The following is a 20,291-nucleotide window of genomic DNA, read 5'->3' as shown; positions in this document are numbered from 1 at the left end:
ATACAGGGTACATAAAAACACCTTGAATATATGTTGGAGAAATAATACTTCTGTGGTTAGAAACACAGCATTTAAAGAACTGGATAATTCAGCAGACTTTGTGGGGATACTTCACTCTGTGCTTTTGCTAAACAAAGCCTAACTTTCTCATCAAGGCTGGTTCTGAACATAGATCTTTTGGTGTGTCAGCAACTACTACAACTTTATTTTACTTTATTCTCATAATTAAACCCTACTAGTTTCAGGAAACAAGTCCAAACATGGAATATCTTATGGTTCCTTCTGTGAAAACCTGACACTCTGCTGCGTAATTATTATTTTTAACAGAAGTTCCATCCTGGTGCAGGGAAAGTTTCAAACTTAATTTTCTGAGTAGCTCTTCTCTGAAACAGTGAAAAGTAAGGATTAGAGAGTCCTATGCTTACGTAAGTAAAGCCTGCTCCAAATAGGCTGCTGTGTGAATAATATCAAGTAAGCTGAACTGATCCTGGTACTGACTGCAACTCAGCATGAGATAAAATGTTATATTCTGTTTCCCACCACTAGAACCTTTACTTATAACTATAAAATTGCTTGAGAGAGTAATTCTTGTTTCCCACAATGCACGTGTTATTTCTAGGCCTTATGGTGACTAGTAGCCCCCAAAGAACACCTAGTAAAATCATCATTCTTCACTTCAACCTGAACATAATGCATTCAACCCCTTTTTTCTTACTCATGTTCTACACAGACACGCCATAATGGAATAGAAATCAGAAATATGAATCAAAAAAGCAGAAGCTACCCTTAAATTCCACATCCATAAACGTCAGTAGATATACACACTTATCACCAATTTCTGTGGTCAGATATTGTAATCCCATTTACTATCTCTGCCTCTAAATTCCTGCTCTATTCACTGTATGTATACATACAGTGCAAAGGTGTATTCACCCAATCTCATGGCAATTTCTGTCAAGACATGAAAAATAATTTCTGCTTCTACTTCACTGAAAATAGACAAAAAAACTTTAAGTCTTCTTTGTTTTATACCAAAATTACTTCAGAGGGAAGTATGTTTCAAAACAGAAATCAACTGAACAAAAATTCCACACAGAACTCTCACATTAGAATAGTGACAAGCCCATCATATCCTAACCAAACCTTGAACTGTCTAGCCAACAGAAATCATCAGTGTTAAGAGATTCTTTTATAAATGTGTTTTTCTCAGTACTTTCACATTTAAGTACCCTCATTCAACTAGAAACAAAATAGAAGCTTAAACTCAGTCCCACAGAAGCTAACTATATTTCAGGCTTTTAAGGAAATGGGTAAATTCTTCCCACACTTGTTTTTCTTATGTTCACAGAGCATACAACGAATACAACGATGAGGCAGAAGCAGCAAGGTATTTTCAGTGCAGCTTTTCACGTCAAATGACATTTCATTTACTAAAAAACCCGATACACATAGCACCCAGGCATGCTCACCTCCCATTTCCAGGCCAAGAAACTCAGCACCCACCCTTACCAAGGGAAGACTTTAGGTCAAGCACCTGAAGTCCTGAAACGCCCAACCCCTCACCTGAGGCAGGAGCACTTGGGTGCCTTCTCTGAGGCCATGACACGGCCAAGCCCCAAGTGTGGGTTTCCCCTTTGTGCCTCTTCTTCCTCAGTGAGACTGGCCAGAGAGCTGTGCGAGAGGCACAGGGCAAATGCCACCAGGCCTGGAAGACTTAACACTCAAGACCCTGCTCGTGGTGAGAAGAGTCCTACAGAGGTCTAGAGTCTGCGGTGGGATTGCTGGGGGATATCTGAAGGAGCACTCAGGAGGAAGTAATTGAGATGTGGTCTTATGTGCCAGAGTAGGGTAAAAGGTAATGGAATCACTATCCACCTTTCCAGGACAGCTGTATATTTAGGGCCAAAAGAGTCTATAACACTGTTGGACAAAAAAATGAAACACCAAAAACATATTTCCTAGGATAGAAGGAGAATCTCTATCCCAACTAAGTGAATCGCTGGTTAATCCATTTATGAAACCCAGAGAAATATGGTAACATTCTAAAACATGTAAACATGCACAGATTGAACAAGCACATTTTGATAGGAAGTCTATGCTAAATATTCATATTCAATTATTTTCTTTTGTTCCTTAAAATAATTTCTGTTCAAATATACATACAAGAAATACATACCTCTCCATTCTCTCTCTGTAATTTTGACTTTATGGATAAGCAATAGTTGACATCATTGGTTTTTCTTAATTCTTGAAAAAAGAAAAAAGGAAAACAAGGAACATATGTGTGGAAAAAAAAGTGAAAATAGTTTTGCATATGCAGACTAGGAATCCTTAGTTGCAGTAGTAGAGTAATTAAGGAACAAAAAGTTACAGATATGAAATGCGTCAAAGAGTTTACAATGCAACAGTCTAAAATTAGGAAGCCTCTACTTCCCAGAAGACTTTTTTAAAGTGTGAATAGAAACTCAGCTGATCCATATAGTATTTTTGTTTTTCCCAATTCGTGATTTACAATTTAATGTCATTCATTAATTTAATATAATTTATAAAAGAATGAGAAATCAAACCCCTCAGGAAAACAAAACCTTCTATATAAAAGATAGCTTTTTACTGTATTGGAAATTACAGGCTTAATTTCTATTCAAAGTAAAGAAATATTTGCAAGTAAAATTTATCACAAATTTCTGATGATAATAGCAAGATTGTGTTTTTGTGCCCCTGCAATAACTTCAGTAAGATTAGTCTTGATTTACATCAGTATTAATGAGATAGAGAGTGAAGATCATACTGGTCCCACAGTAGAATTAAAAATAATTCTCTGTTATGCAAAAAATGTCCTAAATGATGATGATGATGATAATAATAATAATAATAATAATAATAATAATAATAATAATAATAATAATAACAATAATAACAATAATAACAATAATAACAATAATAATAATAATACAAAGTCAAGTGTTCCTATCTGAAGACCTGCCAGAATTAAGAGTGCTCTTGCAGTTTATTCTGCAGCCTGAAATAATCAGAGAATTTGTCTGCTAGAATCTAAACTGCCTCCAAGAAGTGTGTGCACAAATCTTTATTAAATACAATAAAAATGTGTCTGTATGTCTGACAAGCATACCCTTTCATGTATCAAGGCATGTACCCTTTCATGTACCTTTTTGAAAATAAGGAAATAATTTATAATGAGAAGGCCCCCAAAATCATTTGGAAAAAACAAAAAATTTTTCTATAGCGGAATTTAGTGAAGCAGCTGAACCATTTCCTGAAGTAATTCACCAGAGGCAGTAGCAGTTACAGACTGTTTCATCTGCAGTGGTGAAGATTTAGTGAAGTTTTAAGCAAGTGATCATGAAAACTCATAATTGGAAAGTATTCAGCATCTCTAGCTGTATTCAAGGGGAATTGCTCTAGCACAGGCTGCAAGACATTAAAAGCAAAAAATACATTCTGCACACAATTGTAGTAATCCCCAGAAGAAATATTTTCATTTCTTCTATTCTAAAATGTTGGACAACTTACTAGAACAAGCCCAGAGAAAATAGCAAACTGTACAGCTGAACCCTTTAACAACATATCTCTCTCTACGTTCAGACAACATCTTTCCTTTCCTCCAAAATTATGAATTTGATAAAACTCTGTAGATATAGGATTACCTGTAGCAATTTGGTGGAAAATTACTGGAATTGGCTCTGTTGTAACTAACACATCTTCATCGTTATCAGAACTGGAAACATAAGTGTTATCTACAAAAGAAAAACACTTTGCATGGTGAAGTTCCATTGTGTTTTGTCAGCCCCTTCCAATGTTTCCTATCCCAGATTTTTGTCACAAGGAACCACTCCCCAGATGCTTAGGGAAGCTGAGCACTACCACCTTCCTGGTGTGTTTGGATTTCATCCCTTGAAATTGTTAACAAAAAGAAAAATATTATAAGTACAGGAGATTCAGACCCAAACTTTATAAAGCAAAACCATAGAGTGTGATGTCATGGCTTTTGTGAATCACACCAAACTCTGCTCTGAACCAACCCATAAGGCTTAGGGTGGCCAACTTTTCCCAAAATTAATACTTGTTCTATGGTTTTTGCTATGTCTGACACCAAAACTCAAGCTAGATCTAATAAGCAGAGTGAAAGCTGCACTGAGAGCTGGGTGTTAACAGCCAATTATGCCAAATACCTGTGCCTCATTTTGCCTAGTCTCATAAAGGTAATTTGAAGTGTCTTCAAATCTGTGGATAACCTTTCTTCACCCTGATTCAGGGAGAACAGAAATCCCTTCCACTTAACCCAAACATTGGTATGTATGAATATTATAACTATTTCACCAAATTCTCTTTAAAAATGCAGGGATTAGACCAAGGAATGTGTCTGTTTTGGGTTTGGTTTTTGTTTTTTTTTGTTTTTTTTTTTTTGGTTTTTTTTTTTTTTTTTTGGTTTCTTTTTTCTCTTTCCAACTTAATGCTTCCTAACAAACACCAAGACACCAAGAAGCAGCGGGGTCTTCTGTACTGTCTGCAGGAGCTAATTTTGTATGTATTGCTGAAGTGATTATAAAAGTAATGATACTTTGTTTTCTAATGGTCTGGGGTGAATTGAAACCTATGCTCTAGAGCAAAAAGGCCAACGATTAGGATAATCACAGATAAAGTGACTTACGTATTATAATTTTAAACACTTGTGTCCCACACCAGCAACATGCACGAAATCACACGCAATTTTAGGCACACTGCTGCAGCCCAAAAGCTTTTGAGTGCTCCCAGTGAAATGTTGCAGGTGTTAACATTAACTGGGAGCAAAGCATTATAATATAATCCTTTGTATCACAGCAGCTCTTGGCCACCTTTCTCAAGAGGGAGCACGGGGCTGCGGCCATTCCTCGCACGGTGCGCCAGGCCGGGCAGGGCAGCAGCTACACCCCACGCACAGATGGGTTTTCCTGGCTGCCACTGCAAAACAGCCTTTCTGCCACACTCACACACATCCGCCAGCTCTGACCCTGCCCCACACCTTCGCCTGCTCCCACGCCTGCGCTGTCCAGCGAGGCAATCCGAGGCATCTGGGGCTGGCTCCACACACACACACAGGCGGTGTGCAGGCCATGCTGCAGGAGGCCTACACCACTGAGGCCCAAGGCCTGCACTCCTGTGGGCGCAGCAAAACATCTGGGGCTGCTCAGCTACACACTGGCCACGGGGACATGTTTTACAGCCATGGCACCGTGTGAACAAAGCAGGGTCCCTTGTGCCAGCATTCATTCCTTCTCCCACTTCTGTCCATTGGCAGCAGGGGCTGTGAGCAACAGCCACAGGACAGCTGCAGCTTGCCCTCTGCAAGAAGCCCGGCCGTGACTCTGTTTGCATTCTCCATCTCGTCACCATCACGTCCGTGTCCACCTTGCACATACCACACAAGCACATCTGTTTCCCAGTTTTGGGAGTGTAAGTTACTGCTCTAGAGTCTAATGAGCTGAGATAACTGAGGCCATCATTTGGCTCTAAAAAGACCTAACACCACATACATGGAAGGGAAAGTGGGAATCATTGTGCTACAGCCTGTCGCTGTACAGAAAACTAGGAACAGAGTATGTTCTGTACAGAACAGACATACATATATGGAAAAGGACTGCTCAGCTACAGGTTTTATAGATTTTAACTGCATTTTTACATCCATTGTAATTTTTTCTTGGCAGCTGGATAACATGACTTTCACTGCCAAGCTGGTTTTTTTCTTTTGCTTTTCAGCAGCTATTTGGGTTTTTTTGTTCCTTCCATCGATATGATGAGACTTGAAATTAAGATAATGGCTTTGATTTGCTTTCTTCAACAACCTGTTTCTAACACTTGACACCTAGGACTACTTACCCTCTTCACTTCACCCTCACACAGTGTCTGGACCTAGCAGAGGAATGCAGCAAACTACGAGCTGCCAAACTGGTTCTCTCCATCTCTGCTGCAATGTCTAAAAAGGTGTGTAACCCACAAATCACTGGGATAAAAGACTATAGCAGTTCTACAAGTTTCTGTCAGCCAACACAAATCATTCTGAACATAAATTCATTAGCAAAATGCTTGCTGCACTGCTGGTTCCCACAGGAGTCATGATACACTCGTGCAAGTGGGACTGCAGTCTACTCATGGATGTTATATTCTATAACTGCTCCTTAGAAGGATTATTTTCTCCAGTTGTGTCAATGTTATGAGAAAATTGTTACAGTGATACTTTGCTGAAACTGTTATTACCTGGCTCTAAACTTTTCAGTTATGTTTTCACAACTCCAGCAATGGATATGTAACTTTCAGACATTACTGTCCCAACACTATTACCGTTAAGTCCTCAGTCTGCCTTTGTGAGCACATTTTTAGCTTTCACTCTTAAATATGAAACATTCAAATACCTTCCATTATTGAAAGTTGTCACGTCACATTACGGTTTCCATAGGTACAATTTAAAACCCAGCTGCTTCTTTTTGATGCTTCAATAAGTAATTCAGCAACAGCTACACACTGTTGTCAGTACCAAAGTGGTGATGCTGCATACATTACAGCAAAGCAGGCTGTGGGAGTATGTATACTACCCACGGCTCTTCATTTAGTATCCAAATTTACTTTTGGTCGTAGCATTTTAGCTGAATTGCATCAATTGCATCATGGCCTAATGTCACCTACTTTCATATCTTTATTGCACACATTAGCAATTTATCAGATGATCAACTGTGGCAGCCTTGTCTTGGATTTACAAATCTGATCCACTCTGTACTACACAGTCTTAATCTACACAGGATAAAAGTTGCTGTGGCAATGCACTAATGGACTTAACCTTAATCTGTAAAGGTTTATCCTGTGAGAAATTTAATTTGAGAGCACATGCTGCTCTGAACTCTATCACCTTGCAGCAGTACTTGAAGAACACCTTCCAGCTGAGGACATCAGCACAGAGCTTCCCAGACCTGACACCATCACACCCTGATATATCCCTGAAACCTTCCTTAAGACACATGTCAGAGAAGGAAGACACAGTCAGCAATAACATTAGGTTAGAAATTTAGGACAAAAAAAGGTGACAAATAATTGGGCTCACTGAGTCAAAATGATTTTTTTTATGATCAAAGCTGCAAAATGGCAGAAAGTCCTTATTGCTCCCAACACACTGAACATCTCATCATCATAAAGCATACATATATCCTGCAAAAGCTTGAGATGTGAATGAAGTCAGCTCTTCTAAAGGCCTGAAGGGCTGGATTTTAATCAGTAAACATGTACTGATTTACTCTCTGCTCCAAACTAACTACAGTGTGAAATGTTCAATTGCTATCTGCCTTTAAAATACAGGGCGTGATGGCACAGAATATTCATCAGGTTTTAGGGACACTAAAGTCACTCAAGCTTGTTGGCTATCAGGACATGCTGCAAATAACACTCAGAAGGAAATTCTGAGGTCTATCAGACAGAAGAGTTGGCCAGGAAATGAGCTCCCATGTGCTGTGCAAGTAACTGTTGCTGTTTCAGTGGTTCAGCTTACCATTTACTTAGAAGTTCCCAGAGGTCAAATTTTGTGATATTTAATGAAAGAAACTGTTAATAACACACAGTGAAGATTTTTTTCAACTATTTGTCCCTCTGTTCATTGTCAGCTCAATGCAGTAAACTGTAAATCCATTTATCACTGGTATGACTGCGCATTTTATGAATCTCAGTTTCTCCCATTTCTAAATGTTGAACAGACTAATAATATTCCCCTCCACAGTTTTTACTGGTAAGAAAAATAAATCTAATAGAGGTTTTAGCATTCTTTCACAGAATCCATTTATTTGGCACCACTGTTGATTTCTTTGTCTATCTGCTTCAAACACTGGTGTTTTGATGAGACATAATCTGCTGCTTATCAGTGAAGAAGATCAAAGTCACACTTTTTTAGAGTTTCTAAAAGAAACAATACTTCTTTGAGAAACATTTCAGAAAAGCGACAGATAAAGATCAAAAAAGGCCAGAGGGTTTCATATCATTCACGATACTTACAGTGTTAAATAATCACAGGTGCACAATGTGCTGCAGTCCAACAGTACTACCATAAACCTTTACTTGCACAGCACCTGTCATTCCCACTTCCCTCTTCTGCTTCTGATAGCCTGTGCTGCCTGAAGTATCTGTGCAGTGTCTTTGTGAAGGAAACCGGGGAAATAGGCTCCCTGAGAGCTTGCTTTTGTCCTCACCTGCTTCTGTCTCCTAAGAATAACACACCACGTGGAGACTGGCCACGTGGGTACACAAACAACCTTTGCCAGCCCAGCTCAAAGCGCTGAAGGGGGGCTGTGCTGGGCAGCTGGGAGCCCCTCTGTGAGCCAGCCCTACCAAGGAGCTGCACACGAGCGCTTGGCTCGGGCTGACCCCGAAGGCACAGAGCTGCAGGCTTAACCTGGAGAGCACCAGCAGCCTCCTCAGGGCCTCCAGCACAAGGAACTGCTCTGCTGGCCCTGCGCCAGCCTCCTCAGGCTCCTCAGAGATACAGCTTCATCCAGCATGCCAAAGAGAAGCTAGGCACTTTCTCACTCCTACCCCCGTTGGCACCAGCATCCCAAGCTACAACCTGTGAACCTGTGGTCTCACCCTGACCCAGGTGATAAATGATGCCTGAAAAGGGGAAGTGGCCGTGAAAATAATCTTAACTAATGGAAAATGATTAGTACAAGATGCACCCGGAAGACATCAACACCCTTTCAGATATTCTCATTTGTATATAGTAAACTGTGGTAACATGTATATGCATGTGTCAGGGGCAAGGATGTTGCACTGTACCTGGGTAATCCTCAGAGACATGCACTGAATAGGACACACTGTAAAAAAGAAGAAAAAAAAACAACAACAAAATTAGAAACAACAACATTAACTGCTGGCACAACACTTTTTCCTGCTCCTGTATTATTTTATGCTTATTAATAGCTTCCTGACAGTTTCCAGAACAGAAGGTAACATCTATTTTGATGGCTTTTGAAGTGCTCAGCTGAAAATAAAAAGCGTCATGCCCATTTTGAAAGCTTACTTTGCTAAACTGGCATATCCTGATTTCAGTGTTCTTAAAAGGAGTATCAAGGCTGCATTATATTCCCTTTAGAGTAACATTTCACTTCTGATTTAAAAAAAAAGGTCACTCTTTGAACACCAGAACGAGAGAACTCGTAAAGCCCAGTTTTTCCTCTTTCTGGTTTCTGTAGTTGACTCAAGACTCAGCAGGAGTCTTTCTCATTGTTGTACAAGGATCTGGATGTCTTGGGCTCCTTCCTTCCATCAAAACTCTTTATTTTACATAGTATCTATACCTTTTGTCAATCTGTGTTCAAATTAAAATTTGAGAGAGCCACAGTCACACTGAAGAGCAACTTCACTACGTGGATTCCCTGAATCTATTTCATCAGAAAGCAGCCACTCAAAACCACCATCCTGATTCTGCAGCTCAGTTACATCTGCTTTCCCTACGTTCCAGTGAGATCTTCACTCAACTCGCAGCTGAGAGCAGGACAAATAGGCGTGATGGTTTGCTCAGCCATCTAACTACCCACCAAGTCCTTCTGATTTTAAGTTTAGTGTCCGTCTTAATTTCTGGAATAAAAACATTCAACTATGAAGCCCACTGAAAGGTTTCTGTTGTATAATTCATATTCTCTCCAATTCTAAATCCTATATATTGTGTCCACTTACACATTTAAATAATATATGGTGTGGGGTCATCTCTGTAGTGAGTTAAGTCAAAGCAGGATAGTACAGTCTTCTTGAGAAATTTTGGTATGCATTGCACTTGCTGAAAAATTGTTGAAAATTGGTTCATACAATCTTTCTAAATGACATGAATACAGCTTCCATGTAGACAAGAAACTGAAGCCAGGCATGATTTTTAATGTTTCTCTCTCAAGGATTTCCATTAAATGAGTTCCACTTTCACAATCCAGTGACTGTAAGAGGCAATCAATTCCCTCACACTTCCTTCTGCAAGTCAATCTATTAACACACAGCTCTCTCACCTGTTTCTGCACACCATCTATTCTGGAATATTTTATGTATTGTTTGACTAAGACACCAAGATGCCTGTTTCTTCAACAGCTGCAAATGTTCTCACAAACTGAAGCAGAAGGAGCATTTATTACAGCTGACCATGGATTTTGCCACACAACTTCTGGTTAAAATCCCATCACTGTAAAAATTCAACATTTTATCACTTCTCTGGTTTAATTATGTTTTAGATATTTTGAATAGGCAGCATCTGTATCTCCTCATCTTGGAGTATTTTTCCTAAGGACTGGGTTATTTAAATCTAATTAATCTGTCACCATGTATAGTATCACTATTTTAAATAAGGAGATATTCCAAAATAAGGAAATGTTATATCTCAGTGCAGTCGTATATAGAGAATTTTGCTCTGTGATGCAGAAAAAAAGCCAGAATACCCCAAAAAAATTCCTGAGAACTTAACTGCATGCCTGTTCTCAGCAAACCCCAGCTTCTAGAAACATTTGTAACCATGACTTCTTCCTTCTACTACTGAAAGAGGTAGTGAAAGAGCCTCACGTTTTTTGACTGGCTGCTTGCACACCTCTTTGCTGCCTCCAGAATTTCTGGGTATGGGTTTGTCCTAATACTGAGAACAAGAACAGGGACTGAAGGGTTTCCCAACCTCTTGAGTGCAGATACTCAAAATTCAGCTGGGAAAAGACATCAGCAACCTAACCTAACTTTGAAGCTGGATTTGATTTCAAAGCTAACTTCTGCTTGGTCAATGTCTTCATGTGCAGAAACCTGATGGAACTGAGTTTTCTCTTCCTTTTTCTTCATCATGTGGTTAGCTCTGCCAGCAGCAGCTGTGGTGCTGCCAAACGGAAACTAGTGACCAAACAACATACTGTTTGTCTTGTGAGGAGGAATAAATTAAAAGGTTAAGGAAAATGCAAGCTAGAAATAGGCTCAAACCTGACTGTTCAAACTTGGGATCTGATCCAGAGCCCAGTGAATCCAGCAACGGGGAGAATAAATCCACTCCACCTCCCCCAGAGAGAGGTGGTAGTGTTTTGCTTCAGCTTGTCAACTCCTCTTAGTTATATGTGGATCATGGAAGCAAAAAGTGGAAATGAAACTACTGAACAAAACAAAACTTGGATTTTTATCTGAGCTCTCCTCTGTGATTGTTACACACGGTCACCCTTCAGCACATTTTTCTGCTCTCAGGATAAACTGCTTCCTATTGCCTGCACACCTGGTTTGTCAGAGAACAAGATATGCCAGGCAAACAAAGGTCTCCCAAGGGTTCCTGTCCTCCAGCCACCCAAGCATTTTCCCACTGACTTGAACAAGATTTAGAACCAAGCCACAAACACACAACCGTGATGACTTACAGCACCTTAAACAGCACAGACTTCAGCGAAAATGCAGATGTTCAACACCTCTCAGTGTCAAATCCTCCCAAAGCCAAAGAAAGCCTTTCTTGAAGCAGCTTTTTCATTTAAGAACTCACAAATGCAACTGGAATTAATTTAGGCCTGGCCCTCACATAGAAGTACAACATGATTATTCCAGTGAGGGAAATGATTTTTCCTTCTGGCAATGCAGCTCCTCAGCACACCCTTATTGCAGTTACTAAATACAGCTTACAGCAGTATAATTTATTCCCATTCCCATAAACACGTTCAGCATTGCTCATTCAGTTATATTGCTTTAGCTACAGGAACAGTTAAACTCCTGGCTGTAAACAAAGCCTCCATGATGGTGCTGTTTCTGTTTTACTCTGGCCCTCTACAGAAGACATCCTGCAATACATATATTTCTGAACCCCTAAGCTTAGAACAAGCTTCATACTCGAAAGGGCCTAGTAAAATTTTTTGTTATTTAACAAACAGTAAAGTACTACAAGAGAAATTAGTGGGAACTGTCATGTTTCATGTTTTTAATGTAGACTTCTTATTGCTTGAAATAGTATTAACATTGACAGCCTTGGCTTAGTAACAATTTTACTCACAGGGGTCTCATTGCAAGAATTTTCCAATGTGTTTTAACCATATCTATTTCTTCTACAGAAAAATTATTATGCAAGAGTTCATCTCCACTGGAGAACTAATTCATCAACCAGATGGGTATGCACCATGTAATTGCTATTTTTTAAATTAATCTTTCCCAACTGAATACAAAATAAGCAGATTCATCTTCATCTGACATTACTACAATTTCTCAAAGCTCGTTAAAAAGGAGTAGAAAGTCTTAATTGATTATACTCCCAGGCAAAATGTTACCCCAAAACTGCATCTCCAGGGCAAAGGAAAATACTCAGGAAAACCGAAAAAGAGAACAAAGCGAAAGTTACTGCAGCAAAGCACATTCATAAAAGGGAAACCAACCAGCTTCACCTCCCTATATCCATCTGTAAGATTGCTTCCTGAGCCTTGAACTGCAGTTTTACCCATCATGATACGAACCCCATAATCAGATACACATCCTAAAGCCATAACAGCAACGCTGTCTCTGGGATGCAGCTTCCCGTCAGTTTCGGGTTATCAGCTCCATGCCACCCATTGTTTCTCTCTAAGAAAGAAATCCTTTAAGCTGAACTTCCAGCTGTTTTGCACAGCAGGAACAGTGTGAAGCATCTGGTGCAAGTCTAAGATTTATGACTATGGAATAGTCATGACAATTCAACCAGCTCTGTCCCATGGCAACAACTGACTTACTGCCTTATTAAGTGTGGAAGTTGTGATCTAGTTTCTATTCCAGTTTTAGTCATCTCTATTAGAGCCAGATCTTTATGTCCTAATATTTTTTCTAGCAAACTTGATGAAGAAAGAAAACAAGATTATTTTTCATGTGGAATCTGATGGTAATGCCAATCTATAACAAAATACAAAAGAAAGAGTAAATAGGACTTAACCATAATACATCCGAAGCTACAGAATTCAGAAGAGATTTTGTTTATGATACATCAAAATCTCAGATCTAGCTCATCAATGATGTAATGCAATCAGCACAAAATTTTATCACTAAAGAAGGATACTAAAGCTCAGCAAAGCAAGCTATGGATAAACCTGAAATATGAAATGTTACTGTGGTATTGAGTATATGCCAGAGTCAGGTTTTGAACAAGTTGGTGAAATGAAAAAAATATGACTGAAACTTTCATACAAAAGAAAAAAAAATTATGCTGGTGACAACTTTGGGCCAAAGGACCTCTTTAATGATCTACATACTATTTCTGAAAGTACATCATATACACAACATGCTTTTACTCTTTTCTGGGTGAAACTGTAGAAAGGAATAAGATATAGCTCAGAAGATGCAAGTGGAATTGTATTCTTTCACCACTTACTAGCTATGAACTCACAACATTCTTACATTTTCAGTATCTGCACACAACATGCCACAGCAGAGCAACATTGCATGAACGTTCAATAATTATACAGTAAATACTTCTATCTTCAAGTTTTTGTTTTCTTATCTTTGAAAATGCTTACAAATTCTTCAGGGGATTCCTATTACTGTCATAGCCTTTAGTGTCCTTTTCTACTTCAATAAGACCAGCATTTGATCCTGAAACCAGACCATTCATATTGCTTTACTTCTGACCAGCCTTTGTCCTCAAACAAAATAAAACTGATTCCAAAAAGCCTTTCACCATGAACACAAGCCACTCTCAACACTCTCTATTCTGAGATCCACTTTGAAACCTTATAACCTGACAATAAATCACATCACAAATACAGGGTAGAAATTATGATTTCTGGAAGACAAACTGTGGGATTGCACCCAAACAAAACTTTCAAATAGCATTTCTGAAATAGATGACCTTTGAAGAAATGCCTTGAGAACCGGCAGATGAAGGCATTTAGGTATTGACCAGATGAACATTAGGGTATACTATTTACACAAAAAATGGGATTCGTTAACAGAGAAAAAAAACCACAATTTTTTTTTGTTGTAACTGACCTTAGGTGAATTAGACTATGTGAAGAGAAGTACAATTCAAAACTAATATTTAAACACACTGCAAAAGACACCAATGTCAAGCCATTCCTCCAATTTGTGTGTAGATTACATGCATGCAAATAACAGCAGAAGAGACTTACAAGCCAGAAGCACCAATTTTCAATGGCAAAAAGGTATCTCCTGTTTGATGGGCACCACCAAAAGACAAGTCTTATAAAGTCGCAGCCTGGAGAAAACCATTTCATTTTATGTTGAAAACAGAGCAAACAAAATAACTTACACAATAAATGATAAATAAGGGAAAATTACTACAGCTATGACAAAGAAACTTAATGAAACCTCTCCATTTGGTGTTCACCTGCCACAAGTATGAGTGAAAGATAAATGTCAGGTTTTTCAATAGATTATGAACAAGTAAATTAGCAAGATACTCCATCACTTGATATATATGAGTGCTGTGCTGAGAAACACTTCATTACATTTCAGTGGAGCTCTTAAAAAAATAGAAGTATGGGAAAAATAATCTTGATTTCTACTCTGGAGCTTTTAAAAGATTGTATCTCACTTAGCACACATCAGCTGAGGAAGTGGTCCACTGAAGCTCATATTCAGAAACAGAACCATGGCAGCATTTTGCATTTTCTTACCTGGCAGATTTTGTAAACAACTCTTGCTAGTATTCACTTTTGTCTCCAGCAAAAAAATATGGAGACTTTTAGAATGTATTTATAAATGTACATTTACAATTATATAACACAAATTTTGTTCTGCTTCTTCATTAAAAGGGTGATTAAGCACTGGAACAGGCAAGTGGTGGAAGCACCATCCTCAGAAGTATTCAAAAAGTGTACGGATATGGCACTTGGGAATATGGTTTACTAGTGAACATGGTGGTAATGTGTTAAGAGTTGAGCTTGATGATCTTAGAGGCCTTTTCAAACCTCAGCTGTGCTATTAGTCTGTTACATATCACAGAATCACAGCAGGGGCCAGACCAGAAGGGACCACAGTGGGTCATCTGGTCAAACCTCCCTGGCCAAGCAGGATCACCCCAAAGTACAAGGCACAGGATTGTGTCCAAATGGCCCTTGAACATCTCCTTTATAGGAGACTACACAGCCTCTCTGAGCAACCTGTGCCAGTGCCTGGTAACCAGCACAGAAAAGATGATCTTTCTCATTTTCAGGTGGAATTTCCTGGGCACCAGTTCCTGCCCCGTTGCCTCTTGTCCTGTTGCCTGGACCTGCTCTGACCCCAGCCTGCAGACACTGACAGGCACTGATGGGGACCCCTCTCTGTTGTCTCTTCTCAAGGCTCAACAGGCCCAGCCTTCTCAGTCAGTCCTCATAACAGAGATGCCTTGATCATCTCTGTCATCTTCCACTGGAGCCGCCCCAGGAGTTCCACCTTGTCTCTCTTGTCCTGAAGAGCACAGAACTCAGCACAGATTTCCAGATGCGCCTCACCAGGGCTGAGAAGAGAGGCAGAATCACCTCCCTAATCTGCTGACAATGTTTTTCCTAAAGCACCCTAGGTTACCACTGTCATTTTTGGCTACAAGGACACACTGCTGTCCTAGCTTGTGGACACCAGGACCCCCAGGTCCTTCTCCACAGGAGATGAAGGTGACCAGCAGGTCAGCCCTGAGCCTGTACTGACACCTGGGGTTATTCCTCCCATTGGTGCAGGACCCTGCTGAATTTTGGATTGTTCTTCTCTGCCTACCTCTCCAACCTATTGGGGTCCCTCTGAAGGGCTGCAGAGCTCCCTGGGGTATCAGCCACTCCCCCCCAGCTTTGTGTCATCAGCAAACTCCCTGGGGAGGCATCTGCCCTTCCTCCAAGCCACTGATGACATTAAACACTACCGAGCCCTGTAGTGACCCCTGCGTACGCCGCTGGTGACAGCACACTGTGGCACTGATCACAACCCTCTGGGATCAGCTCTTCAGCCAGCCCTCAATCAGCCAGTTCTCCCGTCCAGCCCACACTCCCCGACCTTGCCACGAAGGTATTGGGAGAGACAGTGGCCAAAGCCTTGCTAAAGCTGAGGGAAACAATAAAAAAAGTTCACAACACTTAGTGAATCCACGAATACTCTTAGGCAGTACAAATCAGTGTGTGCTGCACTCCACTCACTCACAATACCCTTACAATAAAGTCTCAGTAATGTGACAAAACCATAACAGCACTAAGTAAATGTTTCAGACGCATAAAACACTAAGCACAAAGTGATGTGCATCTCCAAACACACTGACAGACAAACAGTGTTAGAGTCACGACTGTTAGAAACATACAAGACAGCCTATCTCATAATACACTTCTGGAAATAAAAATTTGCAGGTTTTTTTTAAATACAAATAATTATACAGGCTTTTGTTCTTTCACATGGGGAAATAGCTACCAAGGCACAAGACTTCTACCTTTTTTTAAAGCAGTGATTTTAAAACTGATGCCATTAAATACACTAATGATTAGCGAAAAACAACTTTATATTCTGGGAGAAAGCATCAGAAGCAACAAATGAGACAAAAATTAAAAGGAGGTGGACTTGAGTTTTCATGCATATATTTGCACAGCTATGAAAAGAGTGACTGTCAGTCAAGCAAAGAAAGAACAATCTCACAATATTAAAGATTGGTTTATTTTCTTTTACAAAATTTAGAACTTGAACTAAATCCCACTGAAGTCCAAGGGAGACTATAGTACTTGTCAAAGAAGATTACAGGCAAGTTGCACAGAAAATAAGAGACTTCTGGCCCCCTACCACACTTCTGTTATTTTCTAGAAACAAATACTTCCTTGCTTTGCTAAAAATTTTGGTATGTATTCCAAAGGATGCAAACCTTTTTGAGCACTCCTTTTTTTTTCATTAGTATTTGCATATTGCTACACAACTGGATTGCCAACTATTTCACATCCATACCATTTTCTAGATTCTTTATTAAAACAATCTTCATGGATTTCTAAACACTTTTTGAAGCACTCTTTAAAATGTTTTGAATGCACATGTCTGCATCTCAGCAATTTTTTTTACAGATATTCAGGCCACTTTAGATCTCCTGAAACACTGCAGTTCAATGAGTTTCCGTATTCTTTGTGATCCAACAGCTGATGACCCAGCATTAGTCACAGCTATTTTTTGCTGCTAGATATAGACAGATACCCATAAAGAATTGAAATTTGTGCACAAGCCCCCTTCACCACACATCGTAACTCCCCATGATGCACCAGCAATTACACAGAAAAGAACAACAAGTGATTCTGAGTAATCTTTTCCTCTGGATGATGGAGAATGTGCGTGTGTGGTGACATACAAAAAGTCCCAAGCACATCTATTGATGACAGATCAGACCTACTCCAAAGAGAGATGAGCAGTGTCAGTGAGTCAAAATTATTAGAGTTTGCATTTGTCACTAAGAATAATTGAGCTAGTGGTTTTCTCATGAAACTGAATTGCAACTGAATCAAATGGGGAATGTTACTCACAAAGCCCTGCTGGATTTAGCATGTCATTCAAATAAAGGGGGCACAGAAAACTGCAGCTCCAAAATTCCCCTTTAGCAAAGCCTCCAATGAAGAAGGCACAAAAACTTCTAGTAACCACATCAAATTCTACATGATTGATCATTACTTTAGCAAACGTGAGGGGACTTTCAAAAGTAAAATTAGGAAATCAGGAACACTTTGAGGGGGGAGAAATGTATGTGCTGTGTGTCATTTGGAAGGAGGTACAATAAAGTATGTTGCTCTGTTTTTTAAAGTTTTTCTAAGCCTTCTGATGTTTGCATTCTTGTAACGAACTTTCTCACATACTTTATGTAAATAACTTATTGTTTTGCATTCTTTTATGGAGCAGGAGAAATTTGATGGAGTTAGTTTGTCCAGTGTCACTGTCACCCTCCAATCCACTGTCACTTTTAGAAATCCATAAATGCTGGAGTCCGAAATGGAATGCTCTTATTTTTACCTTGGAGAGTCCCCTGTTCGCATCGTGTTATTTCGTGTCCTGTAGTGACGCAAGTATGTCTACATGTGCAAAACCAGGTTGCCCACAACCAGACTGCGCCAGAATCTGACCATTTCACTGAGAACTACTAAAGCCTCCCGTCTGTAAAGCTGCCCTGTTTGACCAGGTGCAGCTCCCTCCTCCCAGCATGGATGCTTTTTGTACTGGTGGGGTCTGTATTCTTTCTCTCCGCAGATCCTGTGGGTTTGAATTCTTCCTGCGTATTCCCCATTAGCTCTTCATCCAATTTCAGTCTTCCTCAGGAAACAGAGCACTAAAAACAGCTCAGGACAGTAAATTCTTTGCCCAGCTCTGCAGCAGCCAGAGCATCACATAGCATCATGTGCCTTTGGCCACCTTATTTACATCATGGGGTCCATTTTCTTCCACCATGTCCTTTCTAGAGGCTGATTTTGTTTTAGTTAAGGTTTTTGGGGGATTTCAGGGGTTTTTTTTTCTGCTCTTTATGGTTTTGTGGGTGGTTTTTTGGGAGTGGTTTTCGAGAAGAAAGTTTTTTCTCTTTTCAGCTTCCACCTTTTAATTTTAGAGCACTGCTGTCAGAAGCCACTGTGATAGGCTCTTTTTGAAGCCAGTTAAGAGTTATTTTAAAGCCATAAGGGTTTAATCTACATTGATCCCACTAGAAGCCTGTTTTGAGGGTCTTATGGTTGTAATTCAAGTAATCAGATTTTCAATTCAGATCAATTGACAAGTAACACCCTGTCCAGTCCCTGTACAAAGCCTTTATGTTGTTATTTTTCAAACTAAAATAGAAGGACACAAAAAAGAAACAACCACCAAAGAAACCCAAAGCACAAGGTAAACTACAAACTGAACAGGTTATAGCTATCCAAGAAGAGAGAATCTTGACATAGGAAATTTTACCAGATAATTTTATATTTTCAGCATCTTAGCAGTAATGAAAACCAAAAATTAAGCCCATATAAATCCCTGGAGATATTCACTGTTTAACTTCATTATATCCCTGACATGCAGAAGAGCTCCTTTCCTTTGCATGCAGTGCTCAGAAAAGGAGGAAAGTCTAAGGCATTGTCCTTTGAACACTCTACACATTCATTAATTAGTTGGCATTTTGCTCATTTATCTAATGAGGTGTGCAGTAAGCACTGCTTGCAGGGAAAAAGTAACAAATTTAAACATTCTTTCTTATCCATTCTTTGATATATCTCACAGAACTCAAACTTTTCCCCTTGCCTCTAAAGTCAGACCTCAATACTTCTTGGTAGAGCTGAAACACTGTATTTATGAACTAAAATTATTCTTTTCTTTATTTTCCATGCTTTCAGGTTCCATTATCATTAGTACAAATTTAATGTTCAACTTCCAAATATATTACTTGAATGTCAAACTATTGCTTTTAAAACGATTCTAAACTAAAAGTGCACACATTCAACATGACAAAATCCTACAGAGCAAGAGTTGTAATACATGTTACCTGTGGAATTGTCCATAGTAATTCATTTATGCCAATATAATCCATTCACATAATTCAGGACCACTGGCATACTTACAGCCAGTAATTTATCTATTGCTTACAGTTACACAGAGTCCCATTTCAGATCATTATGGTGAAGTCCAGCACCTCTGAAAATGTCTATATTGTGGTATAGCACTGTCCCATATCCAGCACGCATTTAAATCCAAGGCAACAGCTGCTGTTCCTGCTCACAGATGCAAGGACTGCTTGCAAACCTGAGGGGTTGGCTCATCCTCCTGTCCCATTACACTAACATGGTCAAAGCCTTTCTGTTTCCTGTGGTTAGAGACACAAAAGGACGGGCTACATGGCTGGGGCAATGCCAGTGGAGTTTGTCTCCTCTGCCCAAAAGACTCAAGAATTACAGGGATGAAGGGTGCAACGTGAAAAGCAGAGTAGGTCACTCCTCACACTTGGAGCCTCACTGGGATACCTATCTCTGCCACTATACCATGGTCACGGAAGAGCATGCACTCACAAACAGCAAATAAAATGAAAATTCAGTATGAGATGACAAGGAAATATTGGTTTTATTCCTTTCTTTTCAGGTACGAGAGTTTCAGTCTGAGGGCACAGATACACTTCTAACACGATATTCAGTCCTGATATCCTTAAAATTAGAAAGATGTCAGTAAATTGAGGGCAATACAGCCATCATCAAGAAACAACCACAAATGTGGAAGAACAGACAGTGATCAAAAATATTTATGTGGGTCCAGACAGCCAGGTCGACCGAGTGTGGCAAATCACTGAGCAAGCATGGTAGGAAATGTGATGACTACTGCAGCACCTTCTGCAGTATGCCAGCATGAAGATGGGT

The 20,291-nt window shown here is 39.7% G+C and overlaps 1 protein-coding gene across 2 annotated transcripts in view; it reads right to left on the bottom strand.

Moving 5' to 3' along the window:
* The window catches only part of PARP8 (poly(ADP-ribose) polymerase family member 8), a 119,178-nt gene that overhangs the window by 55,532 nt on the left and 43,355 nt on the right, over positions 1-20,291 (bottom strand). For both annotated transcript variants that reach the window (XM_063181135.1, XM_063181136.1), the window contains exons 3-5: positions 8,806-8,843; positions 3,666-3,755; positions 2,177-2,247 (exon numbers count right to left, since the gene is read on the bottom strand). In XM_063181135.1, the coding sequence (XP_063037205.1) occupies positions 2,177-2,247; positions 3,666-3,755; positions 8,806-8,843 (199 nt within the window). The remainder of the gene's footprint in view (positions 1-2,176; positions 2,248-3,665; positions 3,756-8,805; positions 8,844-20,291) is intronic.

Source organism: Melospiza melodia, chromosome Z (genome assembly GCF_035770615.1).
Source record: "Melospiza melodia melodia isolate bMelMel2 chromosome Z, bMelMel2.pri, whole genome shotgun sequence".
In the NCBI taxonomy this organism is placed as follows: domain Eukaryota; kingdom Metazoa; phylum Chordata; class Aves; order Passeriformes; family Passerellidae; genus Melospiza; species Melospiza melodia.
The sequence above is the reverse complement of the archived record's forward strand: the minus strand, read 5'-3'. Positions and strand labels throughout refer to the sequence as shown.